Source organism: Oryza sativa, chromosome 3 (assembly GCF_034140825.1).
Source record: "Oryza sativa Japonica Group chromosome 3, ASM3414082v1".
NCBI lineage: Eukaryota > Viridiplantae > Streptophyta > Magnoliopsida > Poales > Poaceae > Oryza > Oryza sativa.
This window is the reverse complement of record NC_089037.1, coordinates 5,555,118-5,571,273: the sequence shown is the minus strand read 5'-3', so window position 1 is coordinate 5,571,273 and position 16,156 is coordinate 5,555,118. Positions and strand designations below refer to the sequence as shown.

The 16,156-nt window shown below is 40.6% G+C and overlaps 2 protein-coding genes across 6 annotated transcripts; both read right to left on the bottom strand.

Annotated features, from left to right (window-relative positions):
- Positions 1 to 1,632: 1,632 nt before the first annotated feature.
- LOC4331992 (membrane-associated progesterone-binding protein 4) lies at positions 1,633 to 6,596 on the bottom strand. Of its 3 annotated transcripts, XR_003241306.2 has the most exons (9): positions 6,348 to 6,596; positions 5,767 to 5,843; positions 5,390 to 5,461; positions 5,182 to 5,233; positions 4,687 to 4,763; positions 4,538 to 4,581; positions 3,841 to 3,887; positions 3,343 to 3,517; positions 1,633 to 2,026 (listed from the first exon to the last, which is right to left on the bottom strand). XR_003241306.2 is itself a non-coding variant. In XM_015772918.3 (8 exons), the coding sequence occupies exons 1-8, from the start codon at positions 6,435 to 6,437 to the stop codon at positions 1,856 to 1,858; spliced, it is 714 nt and encodes a 237-aa protein (XP_015628404.1). In that variant the 5' UTR covers positions 6,438 to 6,596; the 3' UTR covers positions 1,633 to 1,855. The 3 variants fall into 3 exon arrangements, 1 of the variants encoding a protein (XP_015628404.1); XR_003241307.2 differs by lacking the exon at positions 4,687 to 4,763; XM_015772918.3 differs by lacking the exon at positions 4,687 to 4,763 and having other exon boundaries at positions 5,182 to 5,219.
- Positions 6,597 to 6,984: 388 nt separating this feature from the next.
- LOC4331991 (DNA repair protein UVH3) lies at positions 6,985 to 15,364 on the bottom strand. 3 transcript variants are annotated; one of them, XM_015777340.3, is made up of 14 exons: positions 14,901 to 15,364; positions 13,857 to 14,053; positions 13,642 to 13,777; positions 13,395 to 13,472; positions 13,247 to 13,300; positions 12,877 to 13,061; positions 11,153 to 12,746; positions 10,827 to 11,021; positions 10,623 to 10,708; positions 10,041 to 10,314; positions 9,794 to 9,930; positions 9,199 to 9,283; positions 8,266 to 8,754; positions 6,985 to 7,922 (listed from the first exon to the last, which is right to left on the bottom strand). In XM_015777340.3, the coding sequence occupies exons 1-14, from the start codon at positions 15,237 to 15,239 to the stop codon at positions 7,359 to 7,361; spliced, it is 4,413 nt and encodes a 1,470-aa protein (XP_015632826.1). In that variant the 5' UTR covers positions 15,240 to 15,364; the 3' UTR covers positions 6,985 to 7,358. The 3 variants fall into 3 exon arrangements, with proteins under 3 accessions (XP_015632826.1, XP_015632827.1, XP_015632828.1); XM_015777341.3 differs by lacking the exon at positions 14,901 to 15,364 and having other exon boundaries at positions 13,642 to 13,754; positions 13,857 to 13,885; XM_015777342.3 differs by lacking the exons at positions 13,857 to 14,053; positions 14,901 to 15,364 and having other exon boundaries at positions 13,395 to 13,459; positions 13,642 to 13,724.
- Positions 15,365 to 16,156: the final 792 nt, after the last annotated feature.

The window sequence follows — 16,156 nt, the reverse complement described above, 5'->3', positions numbered from 1 at the left end:
ATGCCAACACGGCGCCTTGCCTTTTCTTTCTCTTTCCACTGGGTGGATCCGAATCGCATCATGCTCAGGTATCCGAATCTGACGACCGGGGGAGTACTTCTAGTGCGCATTGAAAGTTTGGCAACAACCCTGAGTGGATCCATATGTTTTCTTGCACGGGAGAATCATGCACACCACAGACACACACAAGCAGATGCAGCCCAGTCGTGGCAGTGTGACAGGCACAGCCCAATGCCAAATTGCTCTGATTTGCTGTCTCGGCGAGAGCAGAGCCGGGGGGCGGGGGCCGTACCGACCAGAGGAGCGTCGGGATGGGAGTTCTCAGCTCTCCCTGTGGACGCTGGATGGACGCGACGCGAGGGATCATCACATCACATCGCGTCGCGCCTTTCGCGGCGGCAAGCGAGGCATCGGCATCGGGCATCATGGCCCTTGCGCGCACACAAAAAAACAGGGGCCTGCGACGTGGTGTGTGTGATCTGAGGAAACGGAGGAAAGCGGTGGCGGGTGAGATGATCGCGGAGCAGAGGAGGCGCGCTGCCATATGCTAGCTACGCTTCGCTTCCGCGGGTTCTGCCCATGGTGGCGTGACGCATCATGCGTGCTTCGCTCGGAGAAAAGCGCGGATGGGACGATGGGTTGATGCACACCCAGCCGAATAATTTCGGTAGGCGAGTTGGTAGTACTGGTTGCCACCACCTGCAATAACGAGAGAGAGGGAGAGGTGCTTGGTGGTAATGGAAGAAGAAAGGCTTGTGCGCCAGGACTCTAAATTCTACTCCCTCCGTTCCAAAATATAATGGATTTTGAGTTTTTGTTTATATTGTTTGATCACTCGTCTTATTTAAAAAATTTATGTAAATATAAAAAACAAAAAGTTGTGCTTAAAATACTTTAGATAATAAAGTAAGTCACAAAATTAAATAATAATTCTAAATTTTTTGAATAAGACGAGTGGTTAAACAATGAAAAAAAAACTCAAAATCCCTTATATTATAGGACGGAGGGAGTGGGTTTGTTGGGCGTAGCTTTAACTTCAACTCTAAACTTTTCTGGAGTTAAAAATGCTAGCCAAACAGTTTCAATTTCATTCGAAAAGAGAGTGAAGCGAACTGAACGAAATATACTAAAGAGATAGAGTTGGGTTCAGAATGCTTCAAATTTAGAAATTGGAGCCCTACCAAAGACTTGCTTGGGAAATAAGTAAGGAGATGCAAAACAAAAGATGTAGTTCTACTCAACATGATCAATTATAAATCCCGTATTTGATTCAACACGATCGTTCAAGATGAGAATTCGGTAGGACTTGCGGGCATTGTGGTTAGTTGATTTCTTGCTCACGTGAGCCAAATCTGGATCTGTCGTGGGATACTTCTTCAGACTTTAATAACTCCTGAGCAGTCCTCTCAAGAACTCGAGGTGCAAGGATCATGAAGACCAAACAGCAGATCAATCGATAGCCAAGGCCTCCTTGACTGCATCGTCAAGCTAGCCGCTAGCGTTGATCAATCGATAGCCAAGGCCCCCCAGGCCCCCACGGCTATGAATATCATGGGCGGCCTCTGCATTTCGCAGCGCTACATGTATAAAGCATGGCAGTACTGTATTGCCATCATATGGTTTGATGGTGAGTAGTCTTCCAATCAATTGCGTATCTTCAATTCAGAAGCAAAACGATTGCTCTGTATATCCAGAAATTCAGACATAGATCGATCCACTACTTGCAAAATCGATGATCATGATGTATTCTGCCCATACTGGGGCTTTTCGTGTATGATTACCATTAGCAGCCTTGCAGATAAGCAGTGGGCAGCCGTAGACAACTACATGGGCAAGAGAAGGAGATGTACATATCCTAACTCACTTTGCAAGATGTAGACAAATAATCACACCCTTCGTACACAACCAGGCCAGCCTTGTCCAACTCCTCCTCCTTGTAACAGGCACACCGCTGGCTAACTTGCCCCGTCAGAGCTATGTCACCTGGTCTTCTGACTAATCTTGGATAGCCTGTTTCGCACCAAACCTAACACATAGCAGAGTTTTAAAGAAGGTTTCACATTAGGCAAATTTGTTAAGCCAAAATGCTTTGTCTAGAGTTCAGACTTCAGTCTCTAGAACGAGGAGTAACCATAAAATATACTCTCTTTTTTTTTAAGAAGTACTAACAAAATAGACAAATATTAGTTCAACTCGATCTATGGATGTCAAGCATCAACAAATTTAAGGCCTTACGGGCATAGCACACCCCCAGGAAAGCCGTAGTCCTTAGGTATAGAGAGTATATACTGCTATGATGCTATCTCAGAGGCTGGAATACCACTGCCAAGCACCCATCAAAGATATGATTCCTACAGTAGGTAGGCAAGGACAAAAGTGCAGGGGAAAGATCAGAAAACAGCACCCCAAAGGCTCTGGTTTTCGAGCAATCTCAACAAGTCGCATCAAGTTAGTGCTACATTATTGCTTTGCTCAAGAGAAAATAGTTACTCCATTCCGGACTTTCATTAAGGCCCTGTTTAATTCGCGAAAATTTCCAAAAAACATCATATCGAATCTTTGCACACATGTATGAAGCATTAAATATAGATAAAAACAAAAATTAATTGCACAGTTAGGGAGGAAATCGCGAGACGAATCTTTTAAGCCTAATTAGTCCATGATTAGCCATAAGTGCTACAATAACCCACATGTGCTAATGATGGATTAATTAGGCTCAAAAGATTCGTCTCGCGGTTTCCAGGCGAGTTATGAAATTAGTTTTTTCATTCGTATCCGAAAACCCCTTCCGACATCCAGTCAAACATCCGATGTGACACCTAAAAATTTTCTTTTCGTGAACTAAACAGGCCCTAATAGCGTTGCTTCATTTGCTTTTCTTCTGGCTACAACACATTTCTCCATGATTTATTTTGTTGCCACTTGCCAGCTTTGTTGAACATCAGTAATTAGCAGGGTTGAATTCTGGGGATAGAGCATAATCCTTGCTAATGCTCATCGAGATTGCAAAGACCCATTAGTAACCAGTCCAAAAATGGGCTTGAGAAGACTAGTGCACTAGAAGAATGATAAATCCTAGTACAAAACAGTGCACTACTGCCCTGCCAATGGGCGAATGGCTGTATGGAGAACTGTGAGCATACTCCCAATGGCCAACAGTGCAACTTACATGATTTTTGTGTGTCAAATTAGGGAAAATCACAATTCAGTTCAATTTTCATGTGTGAATCTGACAATTGGTAATGCGAGGTTTAATTTCATTATTAATTTTTTCATGAGATGTTCTAATAAAAAATCAAACTGAAAACAGCAGCAGTTGAAAATCGATATGAGGGTACTTACTTCACCACCCTCTTGCTGGCTCCATTTCGAATTACAGTTGGGTATTTTAGCTTCTTCACTCTTCTGTTTCTCAAGAAGCTGAGCACCTCTCTTTGCCTTCATCTCTATACCCTTGAGATATTTTGTAGGGTTGCCTTCATCGTCGTAGTAGCGTCCAACGATTTTACCAGCGAATCTGCATTACAGGTTCACAGAAATATTATGGTAAGACACATCATCTAGCAAGGTTTTCTTTTACACGATCCACAATTTGCATGATAACTTTAGCGAGTTTCACATAGCATATAGGACCTTGCGCTCTAACATGAAGAATACCACATAAACATGATTTAAAAACACGGGAAATTTAAAGCATTCATCAGGATAGAGAGATCACATCAGGAGAAATAACATCAAGATTCAAGAGCATGAAGATGTCCTACATGAAGTCCTCATATTGACAAGTAATCAAATGAAATGGAAGTAACTTGACAAATCAATGAAGAAAAAGCAGCTCACATGTATCTCTCGAAGTAAAATTTTCTCCAGTCAACAATGCTGTTTACCTGAAAGGAAGTTACAAAACCAATAATACCTTTTTTAGAGAACACACAGGCATAATACTGATTATGAAAAATTCAGCAACAAGGAAACAGGAAAAAAAAAGATTGGGCTTTTAAGCTACAGAAGTGGCTCATAACAGAGCAACCTCCAACATATGTTCAAATATAAGCTGCAGAAGTGGCTCATAACTACAAGATGTGTTATCTTCAGTTTACTACTCCCACCGTCCCACTTATATTATGGGATGGAGGTAGTAAGTTTAAGGTTTCCATTAGTTATTTAAATATACATGAGATCAATATGCTAATGACCTCTTCAACTGTTTACAGTGTTATGCTGATCACTATATCAATGTAAACATTTTCTACAGATCGTGATGCAAGCTAGGCACACTAGTGACATGACTACATAAGATGAAGATTTAGTTACTATATGAACTTCCAAATTATAAAAATGTTGGTAGCTGGTACGAGGAGCAAGAGACCAAACTAATTGAAATTCACAATATTCCTATGCTTGCGCCTTTTATGTATGGTCTTCTCTCAACAATTTATTCTTGACCATCTAGCTGTAAACTTTACAATTTTTCTTATAGATTCTACAAGACTTATAAATATAAATAAACTATGAGAACTGTGTTCTCTTGTCGTACCTCCATGCTAGATAAGCCCTGTAAAGAATCTGTCAAACCATCACCTGTTGAATTAGAAAAAAGAGGATATTCTAATGTAAGTCCATATGAACTTCTATAGCCATGACGACTTCACATCTCGACTACCCTCAATAAAATTATGAACATACTTGAAGGGAAAGATGTGGATGCAGATCCTATTACATCAATTTCTGGCAGAAATTGAAATTTGGCGAGCTTCCAAGAACTTCAACAATGAAAATAAACCAGTCAAAGTTATGTATCCTACTCTTCATCGCACCTGACCAACTGCATTTTATGTATCCAAGCCCCATTTACAGCTTCGACACAAATCAATCTTAAATGTACCCAATACCCATGTGCTACCTACTTCTGTTTTCATATGTAGATGTATGTTGTTGATGCTTTGCTAGGAAGCAATGTTTTATGATGTCTGCAGTAAACATTTATAATTCGATAAAGATCTAGGTGTCCTAAATTTAGCTAAAATGATCAACACAGCCAGTGTAATTTATTCCTAATACTGTGCAATAAACAGTGGATATCATAATGATATAGAGTGTGGCTTGTGGGTAATGTAAATGAACATCAACTATGTAAACCTATTACTATGCAAGCCAAAAGCAATAAGATAGCAGATTTACCTGTAAAATTCCCAGAAACAAATGCACGTGATGCATCCCTGTTATGGAAATGCTGTTTTAGTATCAGCAAGATGAGATAAGTTCTCTGGAATTATCCTAACAAGGCTTAATACTGCTAGTAAATGTTAACTCCTTTTGAGAATTATCCTAAAGCATTGCTATTGCATTGCTCCTTGTGAGAATTCCAAAGGCCTTGAAAGATAATAACCTGCCAGCGAAGTGATGATAACCACCTCCAGGACCATAATTCGACTTCCCTTTTGTGACATCAAACACCGAGCTGCATTATCAAACAAAAGGGAAAAATAAGTTTGTAAATAGTCCATGCAGTGGAATGGAAAATACAACAGAGAACAACTAAGTGAATCCATAATGCATAACAAAACTTAAAAACAGCGAACGGGCTTATAAGAATTTGCATTTACAACTGAACACAATAAGTTTCTATGATATGGATATAGGTATTACAATCCACAAACAACAGAGGACAAACTTCGCATCATGGATTGCCACTTGAAGCCACTACAATACTAGTATAATTTGTGTTAATAGAATTGCAGGCATACGTGAGATAAGTGTGAATACCCCAAAATCCCAAGTAGTATGGGCAAGCTCTCGTCCGTTCCATTGTACACTGCTAACTCTTCCTTGGTCCACAACCTCTGCCGAGTATAACACAGGAAGAAGAGAAAATAGTGCTCACTATACGATCAAATTTTACTATTCACAATATCAAAAGGAACATAGCCAAAAGCCTAAAACAGATACTCCTTCCGTCCTAAAATATAAGCATTTTTAGCTATGAATCTGGATAACTGTGTGTCCAGATTCATAGTAAAAAATTATTATATTTTGGGACGAAGGTAGTAGTAAATCTAAATATGTAGCAGCAGTAAAGTCCAGCATACACCATACAGTTACAGCCTTACGGGGCATATCATTAATTTCACCAGAAATCTGCGAAGTTGCAACTGGGAACATCTAGTACTAATAGCAACTAGCAACCAGCTGATTTTGCGGGCGATTTCGGATCCAGAATTCCGGATCAGTTGCAAGCACAAAGGCAGCTTCCACACATTAGATAACAAAAAACACGCAATATCTAACCTCAAACTCACAGGTAAGCCAGTGGAAAATTTCGGGAGAAGTAGAAGTAGAGAACGCACCGGCTTCCTGAGGCGGTAGAGCTGGAGGACGACGGCGAGCAGCGCGGCGAGGAGGGCGAGGCCCAGGAGGAGGCGAGCGCCAAGCACCATACCTCAGGCTCCCGTGAGATCCACCAGCCGCCGCCACCTCACCGCTCACACAGTACTAGACTGACGAACCCTCGAGGGCCTGAGACACGACGGCAACGGCGACGGTGGCGACCGTCGAGTTGGTTTACGGGAGCTCGTCGGAGTGGAAGGGGACGGCCCGCGAAGGCAGCGGAGCGGGAGGATTAGTTGACTGGGCCAGTGGGCCGGGCCCGGGATCCACGCGACAGTAGTGCACTTTAATTTTTATTCTGACGTACTCGCTCCGTTTTTTTTAATAATAGATGATACCGTTAATTTTTAATAGTATAATGTTTCACCATTAGTTTTATTCAAACAATTTATATCAAAGTTATTTATTTTATTTTGACTTATTGTATCATTAAAAAACTTTAAATGTGAGTTATACTTAGCATGTTTGCACTAATTTTTTAATAGGATGAACGGCCATACGTTATTTTAAAAGTCAACAACATCATTTATTAAAAAAACAAACAAATAGTATTACTGTATAATCGAACTTATTGATGAAAAAATAAACATATTCAGATAGAGAACAATTGTCAGTTTTTTTGGGTGTATTTCAATTTTATCAGTATTTTCATCGGGTGCATTGCTTTTGTTGGTAAGCCTGCGTTACACATACATCCTGATGCAAGGAATCACGTCAGGTTTAAATGTTCACTTCAATCAGTTTACACCGATATACGATAACTGTCCTAGAAAAACAATGGACAGAAACCTGAAAAAGCCTGAAAACGGTGTGCAGAATGCCGACCTGCATTTTGTTCAGTCTTCAGACTTGGCCTACAGACGACAACGCCGCAAGCCCGCAACTCATTGGCTGCCGAACAAATCGAAACGTGACCTTGCCCAGTTGAACAAAACGGCATGATGTGCGAGGCATGATCTGCTGCAAATGAGTCATGATTTTCTCCTACGCTTTGTAAGCTTCGGCACGGCACCTGAACCACGGCTTGCATTGCGTCCCTGCGATGAAGACGCCCCTCGGGCCTCTGTATTTGCATTCTCTGTGCCCTCTCCAGTCGCCGAATAGCTCATGCTTTTACCGCTTTGACTTTCAGAAACCTCGTCAATACCCTCACAGGCATCACGTGTTTCATGCTCCATTTCTGCACCAGATTGATCCACTCCCGTATCTTGCTCGTCACCCTCTTCCATGCAGAATCCACCACCGGTGAAGAGATAGTCTTTTGGTGCAGTGTCCGTATGGCAATCCTCGGGTAACTCAAAGCCCGAAGGATCTTCGTTCATATCAGAGGGATCTGTATGCGTTTGATCGATGTTTAATTCACTCGTATCCTGATGGAGCAGATTAGATTGTGTGTCAAGTCCAGCCATGTGACACATGTCCTCCTCCAAAGAACCTTGGCCCTGATTTTCATCGATTTGATGTATGGAAACATCATTATCATCAGCTTCCTGACCATCTTCCGCGTATGTGACCTGCTTACGCTTCCTATTTGACTGCAGAAACAACATCAGCATGAAAAAAATAATAATGTTACTCTCCAGTGCAAATATTACTGCTCTTCATGTGCAGATCAGAAGAAATGCATAAACAATTCTGATTCTTTACTTCAAAAAAGAATTGATTCTCAAAGACAAGCATGTGTGATATTTTGAGGACTACAAGCATATGCTAAACAGCTAGCAATAAATGGAAGCTAATTTTCTAGGCCAGAAAGGTTTAGATCACATCAAATTAGTGGGCAATATTACAGTACGGAGACCTTCAATAACAGCATCAAAGAGAACATGAGAAAGAACCATACAATAAGAAGTGCAGAAAACCATAAGGAGTACTTACCCTGCGTAATGTCAATCCCTCTGATTCATAGTCGTTGGTATGTCTAATATGGGAATCCTCATCAGATGCTAAATTAGAGACATCAGAATCTTCCCCATTTCCAATTATCACATGTGCAGCATTCATGCTTCTTCTTCCTTTGCCTCTTGAACCACCAGAGGAGTTTGCAGTTCTTTTCTTACTGGACGTGCTTTTTTCTGTAGTATGTTCACCTGCATCTACTAAGCTATCAGCAATGTCATAGTCCTGATTTCCTGTGTTACCAGGCCCAACATCTTTGGTTCTTTGCCCTTTAGCCCTACCACGACCAGAGGAGGTTCTCTCTTTCTTCTTGCTGGTATTACTAGTACTGGGACTATCATGATCAAGTTCATCTGTCTCTAGAAAGCTTTTCCCTGTAATACCCTTGATAGCTTTCTTAATCCTTTTGCTACGAATTTTTGCAAATCTCTCATTGAATGAGTAAAACGCCTCCATGCGTAGTTGAGTCTGCATGTGTGTGACACATGAAACTGTAAAATTTAAATAACCCAATTTTGCAGACTTTGGATTGCTGACATTCCGGTTAAATCACTCTTAGTTAAATGAAATCCAAGCAGAAAAGCATGCCTATTCTATTTTCAAAAGGCAGCGATTTCCTAAATGAAAATAACTTAAAGACAATGAAACGAATTGTCAAAAACTTGCTTTTTACAGATGCCTAAAATGCAAATGTTGCAGAACATGGCAAACCAGCACCAGCCGATCCAAAAAAAATGTAAAATAGAGGTGAAATGCTGACATCTTAACAATTGATGTTCTCAAACCGTAAAACTAACTTACTAGTAACTCATTTTTTTAGGGAACAGAATTCAATGGTATCCATAAACATATTATCACATCAAACCATTCTATAATAGGATAAATAATAGTTACAGTCTTCCAGAGACTAACCTCGTGCTTATTATACTCTCTCAAAACAGGAATTAGCAGTTCATCAGCCTTTTCCTTGCTCCACCCAAACCTTTCCCAACATAACCTGAAGGAACTCAACATTAGATCTTCTGTTGTTGCGCCAAAGAAAAGAAATAGAGCATGTGTGTTTTTTCATAATCATAATCCTTAGTTTTGAAACAGAACTAACTTGTGAAGAAAAAGATCAGAACAAATTGTCAAGGTAATGATAAGGAGCTAAAAAGCACATTCCACATCATAAAAACAAATTGATTATAACATATCAGGCAGCTAAAAGTAACAGAACACTCTGCTTTCTGGTAAAACTTGTCTAGGGTTTTGCGCTCCACGGTACCAGTCTGAACACCTACCAGAAACAAGCTGGTGCTGGCATATCGGATATATTTTAGGTTTTTGAGCGGTTAATGCCACTGCCAATATGTTGGACTACATTGTCCACCACTTTCCAGCAAGAAAAACATTGCTGCTCTTAAAAACTGATTCAATACAAAAAAGTGCAGGGAAATGAAATGAACGGTATCTTTTATTGTTTGCTCGCATCCATGAGAACATAAGGTTATTCAAGAAAGCTTACTTGCGCAGTAAGCCTGAATCTGGTCTTCCCCAGGAAAATGGTTCTGTTGAATCATCAACTTGTGGGGAAATATATGCGTTTATGACTGCTTCACTAGGAAAAGTAGAAGGAATATGCCAGTTCTTGCTCACATTCCTCTGATAAATAAATGATAACAAGTGCAAAAGAAATATTAGTAAAGCAGTATCTATAATCACCATGCAATTACAGCAATTGACAATTCAGTCTATAAAGACAACATACTTACATGCTTACTCATAAATATTTCCTTGATGCGTTGGGTCTCATTAGAAGATTGGCTGTCATCAGAACCTTTAGCGTATTCAGGCTCAAGGCTGTTTCCCTTTCCGTCTGAATGATTTCTGCCAGACTTTTTTTTCTTTGAGCTGCTACCACTTTCCATACCAAGTTTTCCCAGTAAAGTTGGATCTGGTGATTCAACCCACTCCCTGAACTTTTGGAGCCCATCTTCCTCAGGAAATGCGTGTGCAACTTCAATAGCATTCACAATGCCAATGCCACTGCATAATCAGTATATAAATAAATACACTGGACAAAACAGAAACTGAAATGGCATTTTCCCCCCTTCAAAATAAGAAATTGAGATGGCATAATTAAAGTACAATGCTCTGTATTCTTAATGACTGTATACATAACAAATTTGTCCAACAAAACAGAGCATGCACTTGATCTCTGGAACAGCAAGTTTTTCAGTTCATATTTCCTTTCAACGAAAAATGCAACTCAACAAGAAAAATGAAGTTCTGATCTTATTTTTATACAAACTGCAAAAAAAGTTACAGGATACATATTCTTGTTAGCATATCACCTAATTCCTTCAGTGTAGTCACTCCCAAGAAGCATTGCCATACGTATTAATTGTTCTCTTGTTAGACCAAGCTCAGACTCAATGTCCTGAAAATGTATTACAATATTAGCTGTGGAAGGTCCAGCAAGGACATGGACTTCCCATTGCTTCAGCTGGCAATGAAATAAAAATGAGAGTAAAATTGAAAGCAGAAAGAAAATTGACCTTCATTAAGTATGTTTCAACATATTTCCTATCGTCAAATATGTTCTTATAAACATTCCTTGCACCAAACAGGAAAACATCTGAATCATCAGTAACAACTCCATCGACAAGGTTAGTCATTTCCATGTATGCACACTGAGCTTCAGCTTCCATAGGTGCAATTATATATGGCAAGCCAAACATTTGAAGCAATTCCTGTATAATACAAGACATACATATGTTAACATTTTGTACTGCTAAAACCATTTACTTCAAACTTCCACTAAATCTCAATTCTGAGGTAAACCTTGCCTCAACTCAAAGGGAAAAGGTGATTGTATTCAAACCTGGCATTCAGCAAACATCTCACTGCTGACAGACTCTGCGTGGCTTTCAAGCTTCCGCCTTTCATTTCCGAGATATTCTTGTTCCTGTCTCAGAAGAGATAATTCCTTTTCTAGATTACTAGCTGACACACTATATATACCAACATTATCGTTCAGTTTCGTATAGTTTATCTCAGATGTGGATAAGTCCGTAGTTCTCTGGATCATATTTTCTTTTTGTACAGCAGTGTCAGGAACCAGTTCATCCATCAAAAGGTCATTTTGGAGTGACCTCGAGGTTTCTCCAGTACAAGAATCATCTATTTTGCACTTTGAATTATCAGAATTCAAACTGTATTGCGTCATAACTTTATCGCTATCGTTCTTAGGCCACTCGGGAGTTCTGATTGAATGTAACATTGAATTGTGGTGCTGAACTTCTGAGCCCTCAGGTGATTTTGCAGCACTAGTACTGGCGGTCATATTACATGGAGGGAGAGGATCCAACAAATAAGCTCTCTTCATATCGGCATGCCCATCACTATTCTCGGGTTGAGTCTGATTCTCGTTTTCTCGTCCATCAACTACAAGTGATCCATGCACTATATCATTCTCTTCACAATTTATTTCCTTCCCAATTTTATCAGCTGTCTTTCCTGCAGCTCCAGCTGGCTTAGGAACATCATCATAAGATTGCAAAGGTTTGTCTTCAAAAGATGCCTGTAAATCTTCAGGGGTCACATTTTCATGTTCTTGCTTCTTAAAATCCTCTAAACTTCTCCTTATAGCTTCCTGAACAAGGGCATCTTCTTCTAGATCTCCTTTCGGTACTTTAGATTGATCGTTTTCATTACTGGAAGGACCTCCAGGAACATCACAACCACCTTCTTCCCACTCTATCTCATCATCAGTACAGAAATTGTCCATCAGTGATGCTTGGTGATCCTTCTCATCAACTTGCATAGGAGGTGTTTCACTTTCAAGTACGCCTTCTTTTGTAATGCAATCAGAGCCATCAGTCTGTTCTGTAGTGAATAAGTTGGATGAAGCTCCAGAAGCTAAATGCAAGAAAATTTGGTCATCATTGTCCTTCACTTCTGTTTGATCGTCAGCAAAGGATATCTCTATTGTTTCTTTGCTTCCATGATAATCACCCTCAGAAATTTTGTCAGATCCTACTAGTGATGATGTGTGATGGTTATCGCTAGCAGTTTCATCATAATCTTCGCTGAGATGAAGAGAACTCCGCAGCCCATTACCTTCAAAAAGATGTTCTGGAAAATCTGGAGGCTCTTCATTGTTAGCTAATCCTTCAACTACAGAGTCATGCCCCCTGTTTCTGACCTGTTCATGCTCTTTGATAAAATCCAAATTCCTTTGAATATCACGAGTCATACGAATTCCCATTGCTTTGACCCTACTTACTCTAATCCTTCCTCTCTCATCACGATATGTCTCAACATCAGGTCCAAAACTCCCCAAAGGCTCACTGTTGTTAGGCTTAATTGAGCTAGAACTACTAGTGGGATTGGATTTGAAGACAGCAGGATTGATTTCCCTCTTTGATTTAATGCTATCGACAATATGCTCCTTTCCGCCTCTTTGTGCTAATGTCCTGATCCAGATAAGTATCATCAATATCTATATGGGTTGGAATTGAATTTTAACAAGTACAGCGACCGAATGTGATGCACACTCACATGCACAAAGTTAACAAATGACTATATGTGAAGACTAGTACTTACTGTTTATCACCAGTGAATGATGATGAGAAAATGAACTCTCTGTTAGCTTCAGATGCTATTTTTGATGTTTGGACGCCTCCAACACCCCTGCCTGCAGCACCCCTCTGAACTTCATCTATCTCTCGCCTGAAAGCAACAGTTTTCAGGTACGACTGTATTTGGAGCTCTGAGAATTTTGCAGGTTCCTGCAATGAGTCAAATCATCACAAGGTCATACATGCCACACCTAACTACTGAAAATGGCACAGTTTATGTAAATAAAATTATATAAAAAGGTTGTATTCATAGAATTATAATACTTCTAGTAAGATATAGTAACATTAGTGATATGTTGGACCATGCTGATAATCCAAAGAATAATGTCTATTACCTTTTTAATTTTCTGGTACTTCTGCCTGTTTTCAGCCATCACTCTCTCCCTCATCTAAACCAATCATATTCTCTTAAATTAGTCTCTGGTTGCATACAGTTTAAGGTACCAAGGAGAAACATGAGAACCAGTAGTTCATCCTCTTTACCTGAACAAGAAGATCCAACTGCATTGATGGAGGGAGTGAAGCTAATACTGCAGGATCAATATCACCTGTTGTCATAGGCTGCAATCGGATTACAAAAACCAGTACCTTTTAATCAACTAATAAATTAAAAAAAAAGCAGTGGGTGCACTAAAAAAAGATAGGGACCATGTTATGTGAAACTGAATAATAAGAAAAACTTAGATGGCACACTCAGTTTTCATCAAGCAAATAAAAACCAGATACTTACAAAGATCATCTCTCCATCATCCTCGTCATCATCCTCACTAATGTCAGCTGCTTCTTGCAATGGAACACTTACAGTATACTGTTTTCCTTTGCCAGTCAAATTTGCCTCTTCCTCTGCAGCAAGTGATGCGGCCAGCCTTAAAACATGCAATAAAAACATCAACTTAATGATCTTAACAAGGAAGAAGTATGTGGAAGCTATAGGGAGGCACACACAGTTCATCCAGTTTCTCCTGGTCGATTGGTGCTACAATCCCCCCGCTGTTTTCTCCATCGTTGTTTTTCTTTTGCTCTCCATTAATTTTCTCAATTTCTCCCATTTTACTGCTCTCAACTTGCTTGCCTTTATTGTCATGCTTAGCCCTGTCACTCTTGATTTGAGCTGCCAATTCTTCAAGCTTCCTAGCCTTGAGCTGGAACCACATGCCCAAAACCATAAAGATATTGATTTTGCCTTTCCAACAAACTTAAAATACTAGTAAAATTAAAATGCCATACCATCATTGCTAAACGAATGGTCATTTGAATTTTTTTTTTCAATATGATATAGTATGGTAATGGAGTGTGGACTACTCGGGAAAAGAAACTAGAGGAAATTAAGAGAAAATATCAGAACAAATTTAATAGCCTAGACAACTCTTGGGAAAAGAAACTAGAGGAAATTAAGAGAAAATATCAGAACAAATTTAATAGCCTAGACAACTCTCCTTTATGTCCACTACAAACACTTTTGGGTGGTTAGGACACATTTGGGACCTAGGGAAATCTCCCAGTTCCTGAAGAAACTGAATAGTGGAATTCCAGTGGAAAGAGATCAATCAAATAACAGGATGATCACAAGGGTAGAGTCCAATACAAAAGAAGCTGGTGGGATAAATTGCTCCCTTTGCTTGTAATTTTTTTTGTGGGGAATGTAAATTAACCCTGAGAAACATGTTTATGACACGTTTTTTCCCATAGAAATGCAAGGCATCATCCTTCAGAAATCAGTAGTAGTTTTTCCCCAGAGAAGTAATACATGGGCCTTGGGTAGATCATTCTCTTGTTCACATGATCATAGCATATTTGGTTGTCATTGTAGTGTTGTACTGGTACTAAAATAGAGTGTATAGTGCAAATTCTCTGGTCATCACTCACTACTAGTACTGGATTAGGAATAAAATTTCCTACAAATCAGCCATCATCCCTACAGTATCAATTGGGAGGATACCTAAAATACGCTGCGCCAATAAGAGGAATGGGGGGAGAGAGGCCACGTACATGGGAGAGCAGGAGCTTCTCGGCGGTCTTCCGGACCTTGGCCTGGGCGGCGTCGCGGTGGCGGCGGCGGGCGGCGAGGGTGCGCCGCTTGAGGGCCGGGGTGGCGCCGTCGAAGACGAAGACCGGGCGCGCGCGGAGGAAGAGGAGCTTGCAGATTCGGCGGAGGAACCCGAGGAGGTGGGCGTCGCGGATCATGTCGCCCTTGTCGTCCCGCATCGCCCGCATGAACTGCACCATCCAGATGCTCGCGTCCACCGCCAGCCGCTTCCCCGCCAGGGTCTCCACCGACACGCGCCGCCCCACGGGAGCCAGCAGCTCCCACAGCCCGTGCACTCCCATCTCCCCCCCGCCGCCGCTGGGACGGCTTCCGGCGACCGCTCCGCCTCCTCCTCCGCCGTCGCCGGAGCACGGGAGTGACGCGACGCCGACTCGCCGATGAGCCGGATGGAGTTGCGATTACACGCAGGTTTTTTTTCCCTCATTTTGGAGAAGAAAAGGTCAATCGATGGCCGAATGGCGGTTCGCGTTATTCCAGTCTGGGCTACGGCCCATGTGGGTAATGGGCTCAATTAAGGATTTTGGGCCGCTCAGGTAGTTGGCCCAAGTCGATTGGAGAACAACCGCACAATGCTTATATCTATTCCTATATCTGAACCTAACGAGAAACCAATGCTATTGCTCAGAACTAGCAAATCTCAACTGAAACTTGATACTCTTTCTGCTTTTCTTTTTCAGGAAACGAAAAAAGATAATCTCTAGACTTCTATAAACAGTTTCCTGAAATTACCCTTTTCATATCTGAAATTGATTAAACTACCCTGCTATATACTCCCTCCATCCCTAAATGTTTGACGCCGTTGACTTTTTTAAACATATTTGACCGTTCGTCTTATTCAAAAAATTTAAGTAATTATTAATTCTTTTCCTATCATTTGATTCATTGTTAAATATACTTTTATATATACATATAGTTTTACATATTTCACAAAAAATTTTGAATAAGACGAACGGTCAAACATGTTTAGAAAAGTCAACGGCGTCAAACATTTAGGGAAGGAGGGAGTAGTTCTCATTTTGTCTTTAGGAACCGAATAGGTTAGGATTTCTGGAAAAAGGGTTTTGTAGGGATGCAAATATCCAACCCATGTTTTCGAGTACTTATGATAAAAGAGTTCATTTTCTTCAGCTAATGGTCCTGCACCCTTGTTGAATGATATGCTTTTGTCCTACTAGTTGGATCTATGATAGAGCACTTT

Excerpts from the sequence above, each read along its gene's own strand:
- LOC4331992 (XM_015772918.3), bottom strand. The coding sequence starts at position 6,437 with ATGGTGCTTGGCGCTCGCCTCCTCCTGGGCCTCGCCCTCCTCGCCGCG. Across the intron at positions 4,582-5,181 it reads TGTTTCTGGGAATTTTACAG|GTGATGGTTTGACAGATTCT; the intron begins GTAAATCTGCTA and ends CTAATTCAACAG. Across the intron at positions 3,888-4,537 it reads AGGGCTTATCTAGCATGGAG|GTAAACAGCATTGTTGACTG; the intron begins GTACGACAAGAG and ends ACTTCCTTTCAG.
- LOC4331991 (XM_015777340.3), bottom strand. The coding sequence starts at position 15,239 with ATGGGAGTGCACGGGCTGTGGGAGCTGCTGGCTCCCGTGGGGCGGCGC. Across the intron at positions 12,747-12,876 it reads TCATTCACTGGTGATAAACA|GACATTAGCACAAAGAGGCG; the intron begins GTAAGTACTAGT and ends TATCTGGATCAG. Across the intron at positions 7,923-8,265 it reads AGGGATTGACATTACGCAGG|TCAAATAGGAAGCGTAAGCA; the intron begins GTAAGTACTCCT and ends TTGTTTCTGCAG.